This window comes from Bos javanicus, chromosome 11 (assembly GCF_032452875.1).
Source record: "Bos javanicus breed banteng chromosome 11, ARS-OSU_banteng_1.0, whole genome shotgun sequence".
Taxonomy (NCBI): domain Eukaryota; kingdom Metazoa; phylum Chordata; class Mammalia; order Artiodactyla; family Bovidae; genus Bos; species Bos javanicus.
In genome coordinates, this window is record NC_083878.1 from 45,816,727 (window position 1) to 45,835,232 (window position 18,506).

The window sequence follows — 18,506 nt, forward strand, 5'->3', positions numbered from 1 at the left end:
CACACAGGGTCAACACATTTGTGGGGTGACTGGCTGGCAGACAACTGAACCCCAGCTCTGACCAGGCTCCAAGCTCAGCTCCTGCCCCACTGGCTTGTGGCCTGGCGGTTCTGCACTCTCTCTACTGGGTTTCTGCATCTGTAGCACGAGGATGTCAGTGGCCCTGCAGGGGTAGGTGGGGCAACCGTGAGAGTCCGAAGCCTGAGGAAAGGATGTGTGCAGTGTCCAGCGCACAGCAGGAGCTGTACAACTGTGGCTGTGGTGCTATTATCAGTCCATACGTTGTTTTCCTTTCTGGGTGAGGACAAAGGTCCAGTGGAGAAAACAACAGATGGTGCTTTCTCCAGAGATGTGCATGTGTCTGTTTTTCCCTAAAATGCTCCTGTGGGACTGGGTGGTGGGGGGTGCACAGCTGACCAGTCCTGCCTGCTGGGTTGGGAGCTGCTGAGACACGAGGGCCCCTCTGAAGTGTCCCAGGAGAAGATGCTCCTCAGTGCAAAGTGGGCCTTCAGGGAGGGAGTAAAAGAGATACTCCATCTCCCAAGGCTCTAGGACCACATGCCACTCTGGACGAGGCACACGCTGGTGACGAGGCACATGCAGGCTCCAAGAGAGGTCTTAAGGGGCTGGGCTCCAGACCCCAACTCCCGCCACCCACCCTGGCCCTGGGCTGCTCCCAGCTGTGCCACGAAGCACTTTGTTACCCGGGACAAGTATGTCAACCTGCCTGATGGTCACAGAAGAGCTCTGGGCCAGGTCATCTCCAGGGTCTTGCCAGGATTCTACAGAGACACCAAGCTGTCAAATGAACCTCACTTTTCAAACTCAACTGTACATACTAGGCTATAAGAAACAACCACAGAAGAACTGTAAGTGGTCCATCTGGTTCTTACAGCCAACTCTTGTCACTAGAGTTTGGCTGAACACATGGGCTAATATGACAGGACCATTACCTCACATCACTGCAGAAAGACACCTCGACCACTTCACCACCAATTCACGCTCCACTATAAATGCCCACTTGTAAATTTCCCAAGGCAGACCCTCAACTGTTTTGCTTCTGTTTTGCTCCTGAAAAATCAAAAATACAAAATAGATGAAGGTTCCCTGCCAGCAGCTACTCCAGGACAGCTGGCTTCCAGGAGGAAACGTAGGCACAGCCCCAGCTTGAACACTCCCCAAGATGTGACCTCCAGAGGCTTCCCAGCTGTGAGAACCACTGGGACAATCCAGACGCTCACAGAATCCATGAGTTCAGAAGCAGAGAAAGGAAGCTGAGAGTTGAGAAAAAGCGACAGCAGCCTGGAGAGATCAGGGAATGACTTGGAGACAAAGATGATGTGAACAAGTGCTCGGTGAGGAGCAAAGGAACATCCCGCCTACCCAAAATCACTGATGCCTGACAGTCAGACCCTGGCCAGCTCAGGTCAGCAGGAGCTCTCCAGATGCCCACTTGCCCTCCTGTACCTAGAGCTGTGGTGGGCATAGGGTGGGGGTGCAGGAGAGAAGGAGCCTGCTTGGCCAGCAGCCTGAGGGGCTCTGCAGTCAGCTCCATGGCACCCACCCTGAACAATGTTCCCCGCACCCACACTGGCTCCTGGGAACAGGCGTGAATGTGTAATCGGGGAAAGGAACGTTTGAGACATATGCATGGGGTCTAAAAATGAGCCAGGCCATATGGGGAAGCACAGTTAGAAACACGGCAAGAAGGCTTTACTTAAACTCTCAGCATTTTTAGTCTACGTTTCTTCTATAACTGAAGGCTCCCACTTGAGTAACTTGAGTCAAGAAAGGGTGTTCTGTAGAAAAATGATTATTTTAATAAGAAGCAACTTAGGTGCCAGTTGCTGGGAAATACCTTACCTGCTGTCCTCGTCCTTCCTTGGGGCACAAGGGGCCAGGGGATGACGCATCTGGTTTCACAATCCCCATGTCACCGCACACCTGCTTCTCCCCGGCTTCTCGAGGGGGCAGCCCCTCCTCCTTCCCATGGCCCCTCCTGGCTTTTCTCCCATTAGCATTCTTCTGAACAATCTGTCTCTATTTTCTCTCTAATTATCCACCCACTGATCTGTTGTGAGTTGTTTTACATTTTTTGTTCTAAATACTTGGACGCTCATGATATACGGAAACAAATCCAAGTTTATTTTGGGTGCTGGCACCACAGTTTCTGTAGACGTCTCCACTGTCTGTGGGCACTGCATTTGGCAGGTCGTCTGTACTGTGAATGATCTCGTGAGACAGAAAGCTAGAGAGTTCTAAATTATGGCATGTTATATGTAATTCAGGTTCGCACAACTGTATAGATTATACGGCAGAGACTGAAGAGGTAAACCTCAAGTGTTAAAAGTGGCTCTGAAAACCCAGAGTCCTTGCTATAACATGGTAAAGAGATAATTAGAGAAGCTGGATGTTTAAAATCAAACTGATCTCTCTCAATATTCTTTGCATGCGCTACATACAAACTCAGGGGGTGGCTTGTTGTTGTTCAGTCCCTCAGTCATGTCTGACTCTTTGTGACCCCATGAACATCAGCATACCAGACTCCCCTGTCCTTCACCATCTCCCGGAGCTTGCTCAAACTCATGTGCATTGAGTCTGTGATGCCATCCAACCATCTCATCCTCTGTCGCCCTCTTCTTCTTTTGCCTTCAATCTTCCCCAGATTGAGGGTCTTTTCCAATGAGTCGGCTCTTTGCATCAGGTGGCCAAAGTAGTGGAGCTTCAGCATCAGGGGAGTGGTTTGGTTTTGTACTTTTTTGAAATGAAAAAAAAAAAAAAAAGTACTTTTTTGTACTGGTTCCTTAGATGGTGACTTCATTTAGGAAGTTATGTTTAAATGACATGTAGAAAGACTATCAGTAATTTTCTTATCCTTTATGGACATTCAACCTAGAAAACCAAACTACGTATAAGACAAATGTAAAGAATGAGCTTCTCCTCTTAGGTTGTTTATAGAAAATACAAAAACACTGAGCATCCTGACCACTGACCAAGCAAGGAGACCAAACTCATATAGTAAACCTCCTTTCTAGCATGTGTTGAAATCAGGCTTTGGCAGAAAGGGCAGATACTTGAGCACCAACTGCCTGGTGACAGCCGGTACTGACTCCAGCAGGAAGTCCCCTCCGCAATCTTATTCTGATTCTACATGTATACTGAGCCAACAAATGGAAACGCCAAAAGTCATTACTTCTGGGTGATAAGATCACAGGTGATTTCTGTTTTATCCTATTTTCCAAAAATTTTTAAAATAAGTATGCCTTCCTTCAATGAACAGTTTGATAAAAGACAGGCTTTCAAAGAGATGACAATTCTGAGGGCTACCTGAGTACAGAAATCATGTCATACCAAAAGCCTATGAATGGCAAAGACAAGAGAATGTGCTTGCTGCCAAAGAGACTGCTGCCAAAATGGAAATCAATTTACAGAAAGGGAAGAGGTGTACTCCTGGGACATTTGGCTTCTCAATCATTTTCATTAACAGCTCCCGCTCCCCTCAACATTAAAGGAACCGGGTTAGTTATTGATAAGTGAGTCCCTCGGGGCCAAGAGTAAAGGATGCTCATGAAGTAGCTAGTCCTCTACAGTCCCAGGGCACAGCACGGGTGGGAGAAAACCAACACAGCCTTGCAGGTGGGGCCAGGAGTGACTGGATGCACCAATGCTTCTAGAAGGATAAAAGAGGAGCCGAGGGGCACTGTCCAGTCCTTTCCAGTGGCCCACGGGGGACAGCACCACTGTTCCAATGAGCCCCACGCATCCGGGCCAGGGTAGCTCCTCTGGTCCACCCACACTCAAGACCCAGGGGCTGAGCGCTACCCCTTCTTCCGTCCCACTGGGCTTCACTCCCGACATGCACAAGGACACAGGGCTGGTCCCACAGCACAACGACACTCATCTCAAAGCCTTGGGCTATTGTTCCCAGAGGTGACTCAGCAGGAATCAAGGAGCTTAGAGGGACTTCCAAGGGACAGAGAAGGAGGAACAACTCCAGATCAGCCTGAGATAATCACGGACCGTGGCATTCCTTGCCCTGGGCTCATCTGGACAGATTGCCTGCTGCCTGCCCTGCTCAGACCTGCCGTGGATGTTTGTGACTACAGCAGAGACCCACAGACCTGTGGGGCCTGAAAGGGCAGCCCAAGGCCGCAGCATCACAGAGGTGGGGCCCCGAGGTGCTTTCTGACCGTCTTTCTCTCCCGTCTCTGTTGTAACAAAGATGTGTTTATTGAACTGGCTGAGGCAGCCTGGACTGATCCAGCAAAAAGCAAGATTTGCTCCCCTGCCTGCTGCAGACCCACAAAGGACTGCTGGATGATTACAGAAAGTCCTGAGCCACGGCCTGGGGATGTTCTGGGGAAGATTCAGTTGGCATGTTCACGCCCAGTGGCAGCCTCATTTTCAGGTCTGATCTCAGCAGGTGCTCGGTGATCCTCTGATCTCTGAATGGTGATGGTGGTGGTTTAGTCACTCAGTCATGTCCAACTCACTCTTGCGACCCATGGACTGCAGCCTGCCAGGCTCCTCTGTCCATGGGGTTTTCCAGGCAAGAATACTGGAGTGAGCTGCCATTTCCTTCTCCAGGGGATCTTCCGGACCCAGGAATAGAACCTAGGCCACTATGTCTGTCCATTTGGTTTAATGTTTGGTAAAGTTGTAAGAACAGCACAAAGGATATCTGTTTCCCTGAGCTGTCTGAGAGCAAGCTCCCGATGTCCTGTCCCATTACCTCAATACCTGGTGTGCATTTCCACACACACAGACAGCCTCCTCAACACAACTCTGCCATCAAAACCAGGGCCTTAACACCAACACATGTTCACTGTCATACTCACACACCACTCAAGCTTTATGAATAAGACCCTGGTTTTTCATCTCTAAAATAGAGAACCTCATACCACTAGAATATCCTTTTAACATCCTAGCTGCCTATCTTTGCTATAAAGTCCTGTCAAATGCCCACCCAGTTAAATCCTGATATTCGAGTTGGTTAAACAAACAAACAAACAAACAAATTTACCTACATACAGCACAGAGAACTCTACTCAATGTTATGTGGCAGCTTGGATGGGAGGAGAGTTAGGAGGAGAATGCATACATGTACATGTACGACTGAGTCCCACTGCTCTTCACCTGAAACTACCACAACATTGTTAATCTGTTATACTCCAATATAAAATAAAAAAGTTTTTAAAAAAAATCCCAAGTTGTCCCATCTGTGCCTTTTCTTGCAGAAGTAAGTCGCTCAGTCAACCCCACATGGATACACTTTGAGGAACCTGGGAATTTCACTCCCGGGACCAGTCCCTGTCCAACCACAAGCCTCAACCCAGACAGCACAAGGTGTACTTCAGAGAGTGAGCAGTGGTCCTTCAGCAGCCTCTCTCTGCTCCCGGGTCTGGCATGAACTCAGAGAGGTGGAGTCTTGGTGCTAACCACCGGCAGGTGACTAACTGGCCTCAGGTCAGGTCACATAGAGGCCAAGGCTAAGGAACAGCCCTGGTGGCAGCCCACTGCTGGTTCAAGACACCGTGGGAGGTAGTCAGCAGTGGACATGTGGGCCTTGGAGCCAACCTTCCACTGGTGGCTACTAACACGTTATAATGGAGCCGTGGTTCTATAGGCAGCCTGGTCAGTACCTGGGCCTAAGGTGACCACTGAGAAGACAGCTAACCTTTGGGACTGCAGCAGGGTCCAGCTACTCTCGAGAAGTAGCAAGAAAGATAGCTCTTCGATAAAATACCTCCCCAGCCAAGAAGATTTAGCACATGGCTTGACAACACCTCACCTGCATGGTTTTATGAGTCAGGTCATGGAAATACCAAGGCCAGGTCGGAGCCCAGGGATGTGCTGAGCCTTTAAAACATTACCTGCACTCTGCCAGGAGAAGCAATTCATAAGGACGGCTCCTTGTTATCAGTGGAAAAGTTCTCTTTGACTGTTCATGATCATGAGCTGAATACGAGAGATCTATGGCTGCATGTATGCATCAATGCACTGCCTGTATGCAAAGAAGTGCTCATGTTGTTCTACTTAACTATAAATTATTAAAAGAAAAGAAAGAATGTTATCTGTTTCCTAACAGAGAGCTCTTCGGGGGGAAGGCTCTGCTTTTTGTCTAGGGGCTTCCCAAGTGGCACTAATGGTAAAGAGTCTGCCTGCCAATGAAGGAGACAGAAGAGACTCAGGTTTGATCCCTGGGTCGGGAAGATCCCCTGAAGGAGGGCGTGGCAACCTAGTATTCTTGCCTGGAAAATGCCATGGACAGAGGAGCCTGGCAGGCTACAGTCCATGGGTTGCAAAGACTGGACACGACTGAGCATGCCTACACACACTGCTTTCTGCCTAACAAAGGATGAGAAGCGACTGAATTAAAGTGGTGACCAACCTCAACCCAGTGTGGGAATGTTAAAAAGCCAGAGAGGCTCTGTGGATCAGTTGTCTGCAACCAGAGATGTCACCACGCATGTGGTACACAGGGACTTTGCTGGGAAGTCTGTGCTGTTTTGTGCCAAGCCAGGTGTCTGCCGGGGAAATCTTAATCTGGCTTTAACCATAGCAGGAGAATCACAAACATGGATGATGTCATGAGTAGCTATTAGAAGGTTGACACATGTGGTGTGGTTTCTGAGCCTGTTTTCACTATTTCTGATGCATGGTGGAGAGAAAATCCACTGGCTCTGTAATCCATCTAGGATCACACTGGAATTCCGACAGCACGCAGGTCACAGCGATTTAAACTGGAAGCCTTGGAAGGCTTAGCTCCAAAGACCAGCGGGAGGCAGGAGAGGATGGGGAAAGTCTTCGCACCTTCCTTCTCAACACTGATGCCACGTCAGGTCTGATGATGGAGAGATAAGTCACTCCGCCTCTTGTCGGGCGCCTCCCTTTTCAGTGACACTGCTTGAGGGGCCGATGGAGGACTCAAGCCAAGACAACAAGGTCTCTTTGTCCAAGAAAAGCAAGGCTTTGGGTGAGCAGGGTAAACACATCAAAACGAAAAAGACCAACCACGAAGTGGGGCGTTTCTCCCAGGCGATGGGAATACTGAACCCCATGAGCCTTTAGAGCGGGGGTGCCCAATCTCAGGTATCTAACGTCTAATGATCTGAGGTGGAGATGATGTAAGAATGACAGAAATAAAGTGCACAATAAATGTAATGTGTTCGAATCATCCTGGAACCATCCTCACCCCTCCAGTCGGTGGAAAAACTGTCTTCCACGAAAACAGTCCCTGGTGCCAAAAAGGTTGAGGACCACTGCTTAGACTATAAACATTAACTGCTGTGGATTGATACGGATGTTCAGAACATAACTTTGTTGGTGTTTCTACAGTAAATAACGGTTGGCGCAAACGTTTCCAAGGCCTGACGGGGGAGGAAGGGTGGAGAAGGGTGGTCAGTCCCCAGAAAAGGAGCACGGTTCCCCAGCACAGCTCTCGAGTGTCAAGGAGAGCTGCACGGAGAGAGTTACAGAGGAGCGAATGTTGATTCTATTTAAGGAAGAGCTTTCTAGCAATCTGTGTTCTCCCAAAATGGAACTGGCTGGCTCCGTGGAAGGAGACATGAGCCTGCAGAGCTGGGTGGCCATCTGTTGGGGCGGGGGAGAAAACCTGGCACTCCACACGTGGACAAGCTGGCTGAGTGATGCCCCCTGAGTCCTGGGAGTCCCAGAGACTGACCACGGCTCCTGAAAAATTGAACCCGAGCACAGATGTGCTTCACAGCTCAGCTGTCTTCTTGTTCTAAAAGCTGAAGGGAGGAAGGACAAGCTGTTCAAGGGGATTTGTGGGTAACTTGGAGGGCTACCTTCACCTTATTTCACTCCCCAGCAATCCATCCCATTTCTGGATGTTTCATTCTTTATTGCACTTCCCCTATGGCTCAGCGGTAAAGAATCCACCTGCAAATGCAGGAGATACAAGTTTGATCCCTGGGTCGGGAAGATTCCCTGGAGGAGGAAAAGGCAACCTATTCCAGTATTCTTGCCTGGAAAATCCCATGGACAGATGAGCCTGGCAGGCTACAGTCCATGGGGTCACAAAGAGTCAAACATGACTTAGTGACTAAACAACATCATTCTTTACTAGAATCTTCAGAATATATTTTTTAAAAAGTATAAGAAAGAAGACAAAACAAATCAACAATGTTGAGCATCTCCAAAAAAAAGGGACTTGAGTGGATGAGGAAAAGAAAAAATAAAACCAAGTTCAGGGCACTCCTAAAGTATTTACCTACTCATGCTTTCCGAAATTCTAGGTCACAGTTAATGGAGAGTTATACACACAGGACAACAGTCTTTCTTTCAAGTGACAAGCTTGGAAAAAAAGACAAACGGGTGTCACTTTCATGGAAAAGTGATGCAGTCACTTTCATGGAAAAGAATCAGATTGCTCATGAAAAGTGGAATTTCTCCATTGGGCACAGTCTACAGTAGCTGATATGATCCACACACAGGCCAGTGTCTCATTTCTCTTCCAGAGTCATGGAAATAACCTAACCCATGACACAAAATTACTCTCCAGTGGGTGAAGGCTTCACATGGTTTCAAAGAAAGTCAGTGGACTCTTTAAGATTGCAGAAAATGAAAGATGAATACTTTGCAACACTTACCACACTCAGAGCTTAATTTTCCTTTCAGTTTCCCTACCTGTTCCCCTCCCTCAAATGAAACTAATTCTCAAGTTAGAAATAAAAAGGAAAACTTCAAGGACATGTAACGTGGGTGATAACACTGACCTATTTCAAGAGCAAACTCTTCCGTGACAGCCAGTGGTCTCAGGGGTCACTATATGGTGCTCACGGAAGGAGATATCACAGACCTGACCTTCAGGAAGTAACTCTTACTCCCTCTGCAGCCGTGACTATTGCAAGGAAGCCTGATGCCCACACGAAGGCGAGACTGGACACCATCAACTCCAGTGGACCCAGGTGGCCTCTCTCATGTCCAGACACCAGGGAAGGGGACAGGTGCATGGGAAGAAAGCCAGGTGCCCAGCTGGCCCCCTGTGAGTCACCGCAGCGGCCTCGGCATCATACCACCCCCTCCGAGTCCCCACCTTAGCTGCCACCATGAGCAATTGTGGTATGAAATGCCGCCAATTCAACAGGGGGAAACAATTCACCAGGTTCCAGGTGCTTTTCACCATCTCCTCTACTCACAAAGGCCCCATGCACAGGATTTAGTGGGAAAAAAGACTGGATGGAATGACCCGGGTGGAGCTGTGGACGTGCCTGGAGGGGCTAATTCCCATCTCAGGCCCCTCCAGAACACTGATGCCAGGAGACTGAGATGTAAAGGGGGGGGAGGTGGAGGTTCAAAACACACAGAAGGGTCAGCTTACAGAATCCTCCAAACTTGAACATCTTGAGGAAATGACAGGCTATTTCTGCACTGCATCTCAAAGTCCAGAGACTTTTAAAAAAGACAAGTAGAAAGATGCCTTTTTTTCCTCAAACACAAATGAAAAAGACAACGCCTCCCACCCCCTGCCCTGAGGGTGCTCCCCCTCTGGGCTGGGGTACAGCCCAGGGGCCCACTACGCCCACCACTCACCAAGCGTGTCCTTGATGTTCTTCACCAGCGAGCCCTTCTTCAGGCTGTTTTTCCTCTCCACGTAGTTGGATGGCACATAGCCTGTCCGGTTGGCTGCGTTGCGCACCCGCCACCACGTCTTGGAGTCGTCCAGTAGCCACAGGCGCTCGTTCTTCTTGATGTCCAGCTCCTGATCCTGCTGGGCTGTGTAATCCCACTTGGCTATGACGATGACCTCCTCTGTCATCTTTCATGGAGTACTTCTGCCAGCAAAACATTTGAAGAGAGTCATTAGAGCCCTGGCCATACACCACTGCATCCACTTGGAAAACTACACCCTGACAGCTTTTATTACAACTTGGCAACCATCAAAAAGAATGAAGTGATGCCATTTGCAGCAACATGGATGGACCTAGAGATATCATACGAACTGAGGCAAGTCAGACAGAGAAGGGGAAACTGTATGACATCCCCTACATGTGCACTCTCAAAGGACACAGTACAAATGAATCTTACTTACAAAACAGAAACACACTCAGACACTTAAGAGAACAAACTTACGGTGGCCAGGGGAAAGGCTGGGGGAAGGGATAGTTAGGGAGTGTGGGATGGACATGTACACACTGCTATACTTAAAATGGATAACCAACAAGGACTTACTGTAGTGCACTGGAAACTCTGCCCAATATCATGTGGCAGCCTGGATGGGAGGGGAGTTTGGGGGAGAATGGATACATGTATATGTATGGCTGAGTCCCTTTGCTGTTCACCTGAAACTATCACAACATTGTTAAGCAGCTATACTCCAATACAAAATAAAAGGATTTAAAAAACAAGTTGGCAACTGGCTGTCTCTGGGGTCTTGAAAAAACCTTAAGATGACCTTCCTTCAACAAGCTTTAGTATTTTGTTTAGAAAGGACAAAATGCTTGACCTTATCAAGCAAATCTTAATTTTGCACAGTGGGAACTCTGTATGCTTTGCTTAAAACAACAAAAGCCTTCCAAAATCTTCTACATAAAATAACCGTACCATAATTAAATATGTTCAGTTCAGTCACTCAGTCGTGTCTGACTCTTTATGACCCCATGGATTGCAACACGCCAGGCCCCCCGTTCATCACCACCTTCTGTAGTTTACTCAAATTCATGTCCATTGAGTCAGTGATGCCATCCAACCACTTCATCTTCTGTTCATTGGTTAAGTAATACCAGATTCTTATAGCTGACATCGTTACATCCATCCATTTTCTCAGGATAAGCTGAATTTTCTGAACATATTTAATGACTGTGACACACTCAAACTGAAGTAGTATCTTGGACTGAATCCTCAAATATGAAAATAGTGAAATCCAAGTGAAGTCTGGGGCTTCCCTGGTGACTCAGAGGTGAAGAATCTGCCTGCCAATGCAGGAGACATGGGTTTGATCCCTGGGTTGAGAAGATCCCCTGGAGGAGGAAAGGGCAACCCACTCTAGTATTCTTGCCTGGGAAATTCCATGGACAGAGGAGCCTGGTAGGCTACAGGCCACAGGGTCACAAAGAGTCAGACATGACTGAGTGACTAAATAACAACAGCAACAAAGTGAAGTTACTCAATAGTTTACCACTAACCAACTCTTACTTCTGACAAATGTCCCTGGTCAGGCAAGATGTTAGCACTTAGGAAACCGAGTGGGGGATATTTGGAATGCTTTGCACTATCTTTGCAGCTTTTCCATAAATATAAAATTATTCTTGGAACCTGAAACACAGATGTTTATAGTGGCTTCATTCATAACTGCCAAGATTTGGGAGTCATCCAGCTGTCCATCAGGAGGTGATGGGTAAATCAACTACGGTCCAGACAAATAATGGAATGTTATTGATTGTTGTTGTTTAGTTCCTGAGTTGTGTCTGACTCACTGAGACCTGCGAGGCTACTCTGTCCGTGAGATTTTCCCAGACAAGAATACTGGAATGGGTTGCCATTTCCTTCTCCAGGGGATATTCCCAATCCAAAGATTGAACCTGCGTCTCCTGCACTGGCAGGCAGATTCTTTACAACTGAGCCAGCAGGGAAGCCCCAGTGAAATATTACTCAGTGATAAAAAGAAATGAGCTGTCAAGCCATGAAAAGACATGGAGGAACTTCAGATGCATATAAGACTACGTGGAAGAAGCCTACCCGAGAAGGCTGCAGACTGCGATTCTCACAAAGACTCTTTCCGTGACCAAACTTGAGTCAGACTCCTCTGAATTCTCTGCGCAGACTAGGCATCAACTCTCTGCATTCTATCAAGAATCCTGAGGTGACGCCTCTTCTTAGGAGGTATCCTGTGAGGTCAGTACAGCCAGAAACGCCCTCTCACCTCTGACGCTTCCTCTCTGTGCTCCCTACCTCCTCACTCCTGGACTACAAACTCCCTCCCTCTTCCCTCCTGTAGGTGGATGTGAGCCCAGTCTCGCTCAACTATGGCAAAAGTCCCTCAAAGTACTTCCCTGAGCAAAATCAGCTAAATCATGCTTTAAAAAGTGTCATGTTTTCTTCAATAAATCCAAGAACATAACATTCCAGAAATGGCAAAACTATGGAGACATTGCAAAGATCAGCGACAGAGGGAAGGATGACTGGGTGGAACACAGGGATTTTTAGAGCAGTCTGACAATTTTGCATGATACAGTCCACTATTGTGGACACATGTCATGACACATTTGTCAAGACCCACAAATGTGCAATACCAAGAGTGAACCGTAACACAAAATGACTCCAAAACTAAAAGTTTATCAAAACAACAAAGAATTCAGTATATTACATACCTCAGAAAGTCAGTTCTCGAAGTAACAAATAGTAAAAGTGTATCTGAATGACTACAATAACTATGGTTACTGTTTAGTTCTTCAGTCATATCCAACTCTTTGTGACCCCCATGAACCACAGCCCACCAGGCTCCTCTGTCCACGTAATTCTCCAGGCAAGAATATTGGAGTGGGTTGCCATTTCCTCCTCCAGGGGATCTTCCCAACCCAAGGATCGAACCTACATCTCCTGCATTGGCAGGAAGATTTTTTACCACTCAGCCACCGGGGAAGCTCCACAATGACTATAGTTATGAGCTATTTCCTAACTTCTCAGGTAGAAGATGGGCCAGTATGTTTGCAACAGAAAAATTCAACATTCAGTCCTTTAAATGACTACACATTTACTCAAAACTAGGAAGACATGAATAATGGAAAGGCTCTTGACTCAAACCCTCTCCTTTTCTGACAGGGAGGAGTTCTCATTATTTACAGGGGCTACTTCAGGATGACAGAGGGGACCTAGCGCACTGACTCCACAGAAGAATGAATCCCATTTTTAAATAACATGACACTCTCTGCTGCTAGATGCTAAAGACACTTATAAATAATACATGTTCTCCTCCTTCATGAATTAACTTCCAGACTTACAGATAACAAACCTTTGGGGACGGAGGAGATGATTAATAAACTTTATGCATAATGTACACAATATCCAGGGAGACAGTTTACACAAAGCTCATTTCCAAACTGTAGGCAATACTGTTATCTACCTTCAGAAAATCTCAAGTCCATGGGTGTCTCCACATGTACTGAACTCACTGTCAGGTTTGATTTTTGAAGGTCATGGAGGTCATTTCTCTTTTTTCAGTCGTGAGGGGAGGGGCCTGAGCAGTAAAAGGAATGGGGTTCAGACAGTATTTTATTGGGGTACCAGGTTTGTGTCTTAAATTACAGTTGTTTTAAAGAGAGATTTTAACAAGAACAGCACATCACTCAAGACCAGTCAAAGCAATCTATAAATTTTCTGTACAATTTAACTGCGTGAAAAAGCTGGTAAGTTAGGCTCTGGCTGGCATGGTAGGTTTCAGTGCAGGTTGACAATCACAGGGAAAGGAGCCTAGAACATGCTGTGCCTGGCTCTACCCTCATCGGTCACCTGGGACCCCTAGGAGCGGGGGCTGAACATCCCTAGGGTATCACAGGCCTCAGGTGACTCTGACAGCCCTCCTTGAAGGTGCTCCTCCTGGGTCCGGAGCAGGGAGTGTTGGAAGTGAGTGCTCAGTCTAGGGGAGGACATTGGTGTGCACAGGGTGCTCATTTAATCTCCAAACACCCACCTCTTGGGGAAGTGTGAACTTTAAAGAGAGACGATCAGAGATTCAGTGACTTGCTGAACAACAGAGCCAGGACTTGACCCCAGGGTTGTGCTCCTGTGCTCACTTCTTGGGTGAGTGATCACAGCCCACCATCAACCACCACCTCACCCTAGCAATCACAGCGCTCCATCAACCACCTCACCCCAATGACCACACTCCCCCATCAACAACTACAACAATAACCACACCCCCCATCAACAACCAATCACAGTCAGTGCACAGGTCTACCCACCCCGCCTACCAGCACCCAGGCCACAGACCCCACTCTGTCTTCCCTTGGCCATTCAGGCTGTAGAGGCTGCTGGCTGGTTGGCATCCTGGAGGAAGCTGTTAGTAAGGATAGGGGGGCGAGAGTGGGGGTTCCACCCAAGGTCCTGGGAAACTGCTCCAGGAGGCCAAGAGGAGCCAGTCCTTCCAGTGATGAGAAGTCTGATATGAGTGTAGGATGAACTGTGAAATAAGAAGAGGCTGGCGCTGAAATAAGATTATTCCCCAATATAAACCAGATGTACAAATGGACTTAAATTCCTAATACGGAAAAGCCGTAACAGAAGGAAGTCTGAGGAAGTACCTTCTAACTGACTACAGAAATTTTATGTCAGAAATGGGACTCTGATGTGGTCTAGGACTTACTGAGGTCAGATACAAAGCGTAGTGTACATTTACCCCTCTAGCTTGGGCAGGTCAAGAAAATCAAATTTTTGCCTTCATTCACTAAGCTAGTATTCACCTACCTATAGCCAACAGAAAGAAGAGCCACAAAGTTAAGATTTTGCAGCCAGATCATGTTTCATGTCATGCGACCAGTCATACAATTTTAAGAGTTAGTGATACAGATTAGCAAGAAAAACCCTATTTTATACTGAATTAAAGAAACTCAGAAAATCTAACATGCTAAGCTGCTTTTTCAAGTCTTGGGTGGAAAAAGATTAAAAAAAAAAAAAAAAAAAAACCCAAACAGACTGGAATAGTTATAAAACTTTCTTGGCCCTGCAGTTGTCACTAACTCCTAAAATAATATCAATCCTATTCTGGGACTCTCTAAAAAGGAGCCTGTTAACTTCAGCTTGCTGCTTTAGGGCTGGGTTACATAATTCTCAGAACAACCAACACCCCAAAATGCTCATGAACACTCCCAAAGGGGTCTCGGGGGCCAAGCTGAACCACTTGGACATAACTGCAAACAAAAAATCTGAATAAAGAGTCTGGGGTTCAGGATTTCCTAGGTGGTCCAGTGGCTAAGATTTCTTGCCCACTGTGCAAGGGGTCTGGGTTTGATCGCTGCATGGGGAGCTAGATCCTATATGCAGCAACCCTGAGTTCACATGCTGCAACTAAAAACCCCACCTGCCACAATGAAGATCAAAGACCTCACAACTAAGACCCAGCACAGCCAAGCAAATAAAAATTAACATAAAAAACAATAATCTGGGATCATGTGCTTAGCTGGGCCTTCTGTGCATCCCCCTGGCCTTCCTCTCATTCTATAGGACAAGACAGCAGTATCTGCCTCGCTCCAGGAGGTACCCAGACCCCCGGAAGCAGCCCAGTGATGTCGTGATTAAGGGTCGAGGTTTCATGTCATACAAGCCTGGGTTGGAGTCGGCTGTGCACCTCAGCCCAGCTGCCCTTCTGTCGTGTGGGGCAAGAAGACCACCTCCTCCAGGAGTTTGTGAAAACAGCTCTGAGCCCCGTGCCCACACACAGAACGGGAATCACAGTCAGCATGAAAGCACGATGCATGCTATCACACTGATGGTTAGTGTCAGGGGGCCAGACTGCCAAAATCTCCTGCCCAGTACTAGCATGTAAGAGAGGACAGTGGGGGACGCTCAGGCTTTGGGATGAGACCCTTCTCGTGGGTTTGAATCCTGGCTCAGGCACTTTCCAGCCTGTGGATGTGAGCAGGTTATCTTACATCTCTAAGCCCCAGTTTCATCATTCATTCAGTGTCTCTGTAGATCCATCGTTTCTGCTTCACAGGGTGACTGCAGACCTGGGATGAGCTCACAGTCAGGAAACAGCCCCATGGGCACCAGGGGGATGCTAGTAGCTCCTCCTATGACTGGGCTTCCCTGGTGACTTGGCAGTAAAGAATTCGCCTGCCAAGGCAGGAGACGTGGGTTCTGATCCCTGGGTCAGGAAGATCCCCTGGAGGAGGAAATAGCAACCTACTCCACTGTTCTTGCCTGGAGAATCCCATGGACAGAGGAGTCTGTCCATGGCAGGCTACGCTGCATGGGGTTGCAAAGTTGGACACAATTTAGCAACTAAATACAATCTTTGACCGTGTGCCCGTCCCCATGGAGGAAGGTGTGCCAAGCCCGTTCTGTTGTTTATTTTCTCCTTTACATGTAGTGTATTTTTGTGCCTTAGGGAAGCAGTAATACCTTGACTCGCATCATGGCTTAATTAACTTGCTGAGAGCTGGAGCAACATGAGATTCTATATCGTGTCCTACTTGAAGTTGAAGTCTAGCAGCTGCAATTAGTGATACGCTTGCAGAAAGCCACCAACTGGCCTTTCTGTTCCCCTCAGGGCATCACAGGCTCCTGCCAACTCCTGTAAAATGAGTTGGCATCTGGCAAGTCTTATCTACCACGCAACCTGAAACTTTAATAAAGAATTTATTAGGTCTTTAAAAGTTGCTTCTGACACCGTTTCCCTGACTGAGTCTCCTTAAAGCAAGTGTACTATTTTAAAGTATTTGCAAAATAAACAAAGGGGGGAAAACAGTGTGATAAATGAGAGAAAACAATGAAAGTGTTATTTTTGTTTGGGCTGACCTTGGCATGGTTACTTGTGGCATTCTTTTTCCGTGGGCTGCTGTAGGCACTTGCATAGACTTAGTGGCCTGAAACAGCCCAAGTTCATTCCCTTACAGTTCTGTGGGGCAGAAGTCCCAGCTGGGTCTCACTGGAGCTGAGTCAAGGTATGGGCAGGGCCATGTCCCTTCTGGAGAGTTCAGAGAAGAATGGTCCTTATGTCTTCCAGCTTCTGGGCACTGCCCTGGTCCAGGCAGGCTCCTCTCTTATTCTTCTGCCTCCTCTCCTGCTCACAGGGCCTCTGTGGTCACAAAGGCCTACAAGGGTGTTCCCTCAAGATAAGCTGATCAGTAACCTCCTTCCCCCCATGTTTCCCCACATAGCCTAACATATTCACAGGTTTCCAAGGAGGAAGATGTGGACATCTTTGGGGGCCAGGCTAATATTCTTCCTACTTGTTTAGTTGCTAAGTCGTGTCTGACTTTGTGACCCCATGGACTGTAGCCCTCCAGGCTCCTCTGTCCATGGGATTCTCTAGCAAAGTATACTGGAGTGGGTTGTCATACTGAAAACCTCTATTTGAGTGAATTTCTATAATTGATTGACTGCAATGAAAGCATGAGCTCTTATAAAGAAAAAGCCTTAAGACCCATATTGAAGTAGATTACCTTATTGGACTAATTCAGAATGTATGTTGAAAATCAAGGTAAGGATGACTTTTCCCCCCCATGTCGTCAGTCTCTTTTCTTACCGGTTGCTCTCTAAACCAATTATCTGCGCATAGCTCTATATTTGGATACGTCTATATCTACGTGTGTACACAGGTATTCTTCTGAAATTACAGGTTAATATGCTAGAGGTAAAATATTACACTCGTTTTGTTGGTCCTTTTGTCTCTGTTTTGAATTGAATTCAATAAATCATATTTCATCCATGTAAGGTTTATATTACAAATGGGACTGGCAACATTTTAAAGCTGTTTATGACCCTGGTCTTCTTTGAGGCTGGCTAGATCAGTCATTCTGTAGAAGGGTGATGAGGCAGGTGCATATTAACCTTGAATCATCAGTGCCTTTCCTTGACCTTCCCATTAGGCCGGGTGGCTGCAGCCGCTGTCAGCACATAACGGGCTCTCCCACACAGTGAACAGGTGAACAGGTAACCTCAGGTGACGCAGGGGATCCTGGGGAAGGAAAGCCTCATCTACGCTGAATGGGGCCCACCCTGCTCTTCAAGAAGGAACCCGTCCTGTGGTCACTGCCATTTCTCTTGGCTAGGTCATTCTTCTCTCTCCTGGATTGTCTTTCCTGCCTGCTGACAGCAGACACTGTCCATTAGCCATTGAAGGGCTGCCCTCTGCTCCACTGCCTGGAGCACCCAGCCCTACTTCACTTTCTCTCCTCCTCTTTCACAGGCCCCTCCTCAAGCTTCTGACCTAGGCTGTCTGGGGGGCCTCGACTCTATCCTTTTGCTCCCTCTCTAAACAAGCTGCTCCCAAGTGCAGCTTCCAGCCCTGCCCCCCAAGACGTGGACCCCTCCCCCACCTCTGAGACACCTCCAACTGTTCTCCAACTCACCCAAACGGAACTCTTCACCATCTACACCAAACCACAGCAAAAGAAAACCAATCAAAGAGTGACCACAAAATCCACCCCCCCTGTCTCCCCAGGCCCCCTCTGAGTCCATGAGCATAAGATGAACATCCGTCCACGTGCCCAAAAGGCAAAAATCTTGGCACGTCTCGCAGAATACATGCGCCCCATTCATTTCATTTCAGTTCAGTTCACCTTCAAAATACTTCTCAAATTTTACCACCGTCAGACCCTCCACTGCCCAGCTCCAAGCCAGCCCCACCTGGACCCAGACCATACAGTTTTTTCTCCCCAACTGGGTCAGTCTCCACCCTCGCAGTCTGCCTCCCCAGCAGTGGCCTGTGATGCTCCTAAACGGACAAACGGTAGGTTGTGTCTCCTCCGTTCAAGCCTCGTGCCCTTCCCACCACAGGAGAACACAGCTCTTCCTCCAAGCTCACACTCTCTGCTCCTCTT

At 47.6% G+C, this 18,506-nt stretch overlaps 1 protein-coding gene across 3 annotated transcripts in view; it reads right to left on the bottom strand.

The window, feature by feature from the left end:
* NCK2 (NCK adaptor protein 2) overlaps positions 1–18,506 on the bottom strand; it is a 115,246-nt gene that overhangs the window by 17,092 nt on the left and 79,648 nt on the right. For 2 of the 3 annotated variants that reach the window (XM_061432554.1, XM_061432553.1), the window contains exons 3-4: positions 9,559–9,800; positions 2,541–2,754 (exon numbers count right to left, since the gene is read on the bottom strand). In XM_061432554.1, the coding sequence (XP_061288538.1) occupies positions 2,541–2,754; positions 9,559–9,784 (440 nt within the window). In that variant the 5' untranslated portion in view covers positions 9,785–9,800. The remainder of the gene's footprint in view (positions 1–2,540; positions 2,755–9,558; positions 9,801–18,506) is intronic. The other variant, XM_061432555.1, reaches the window with a different exon arrangement.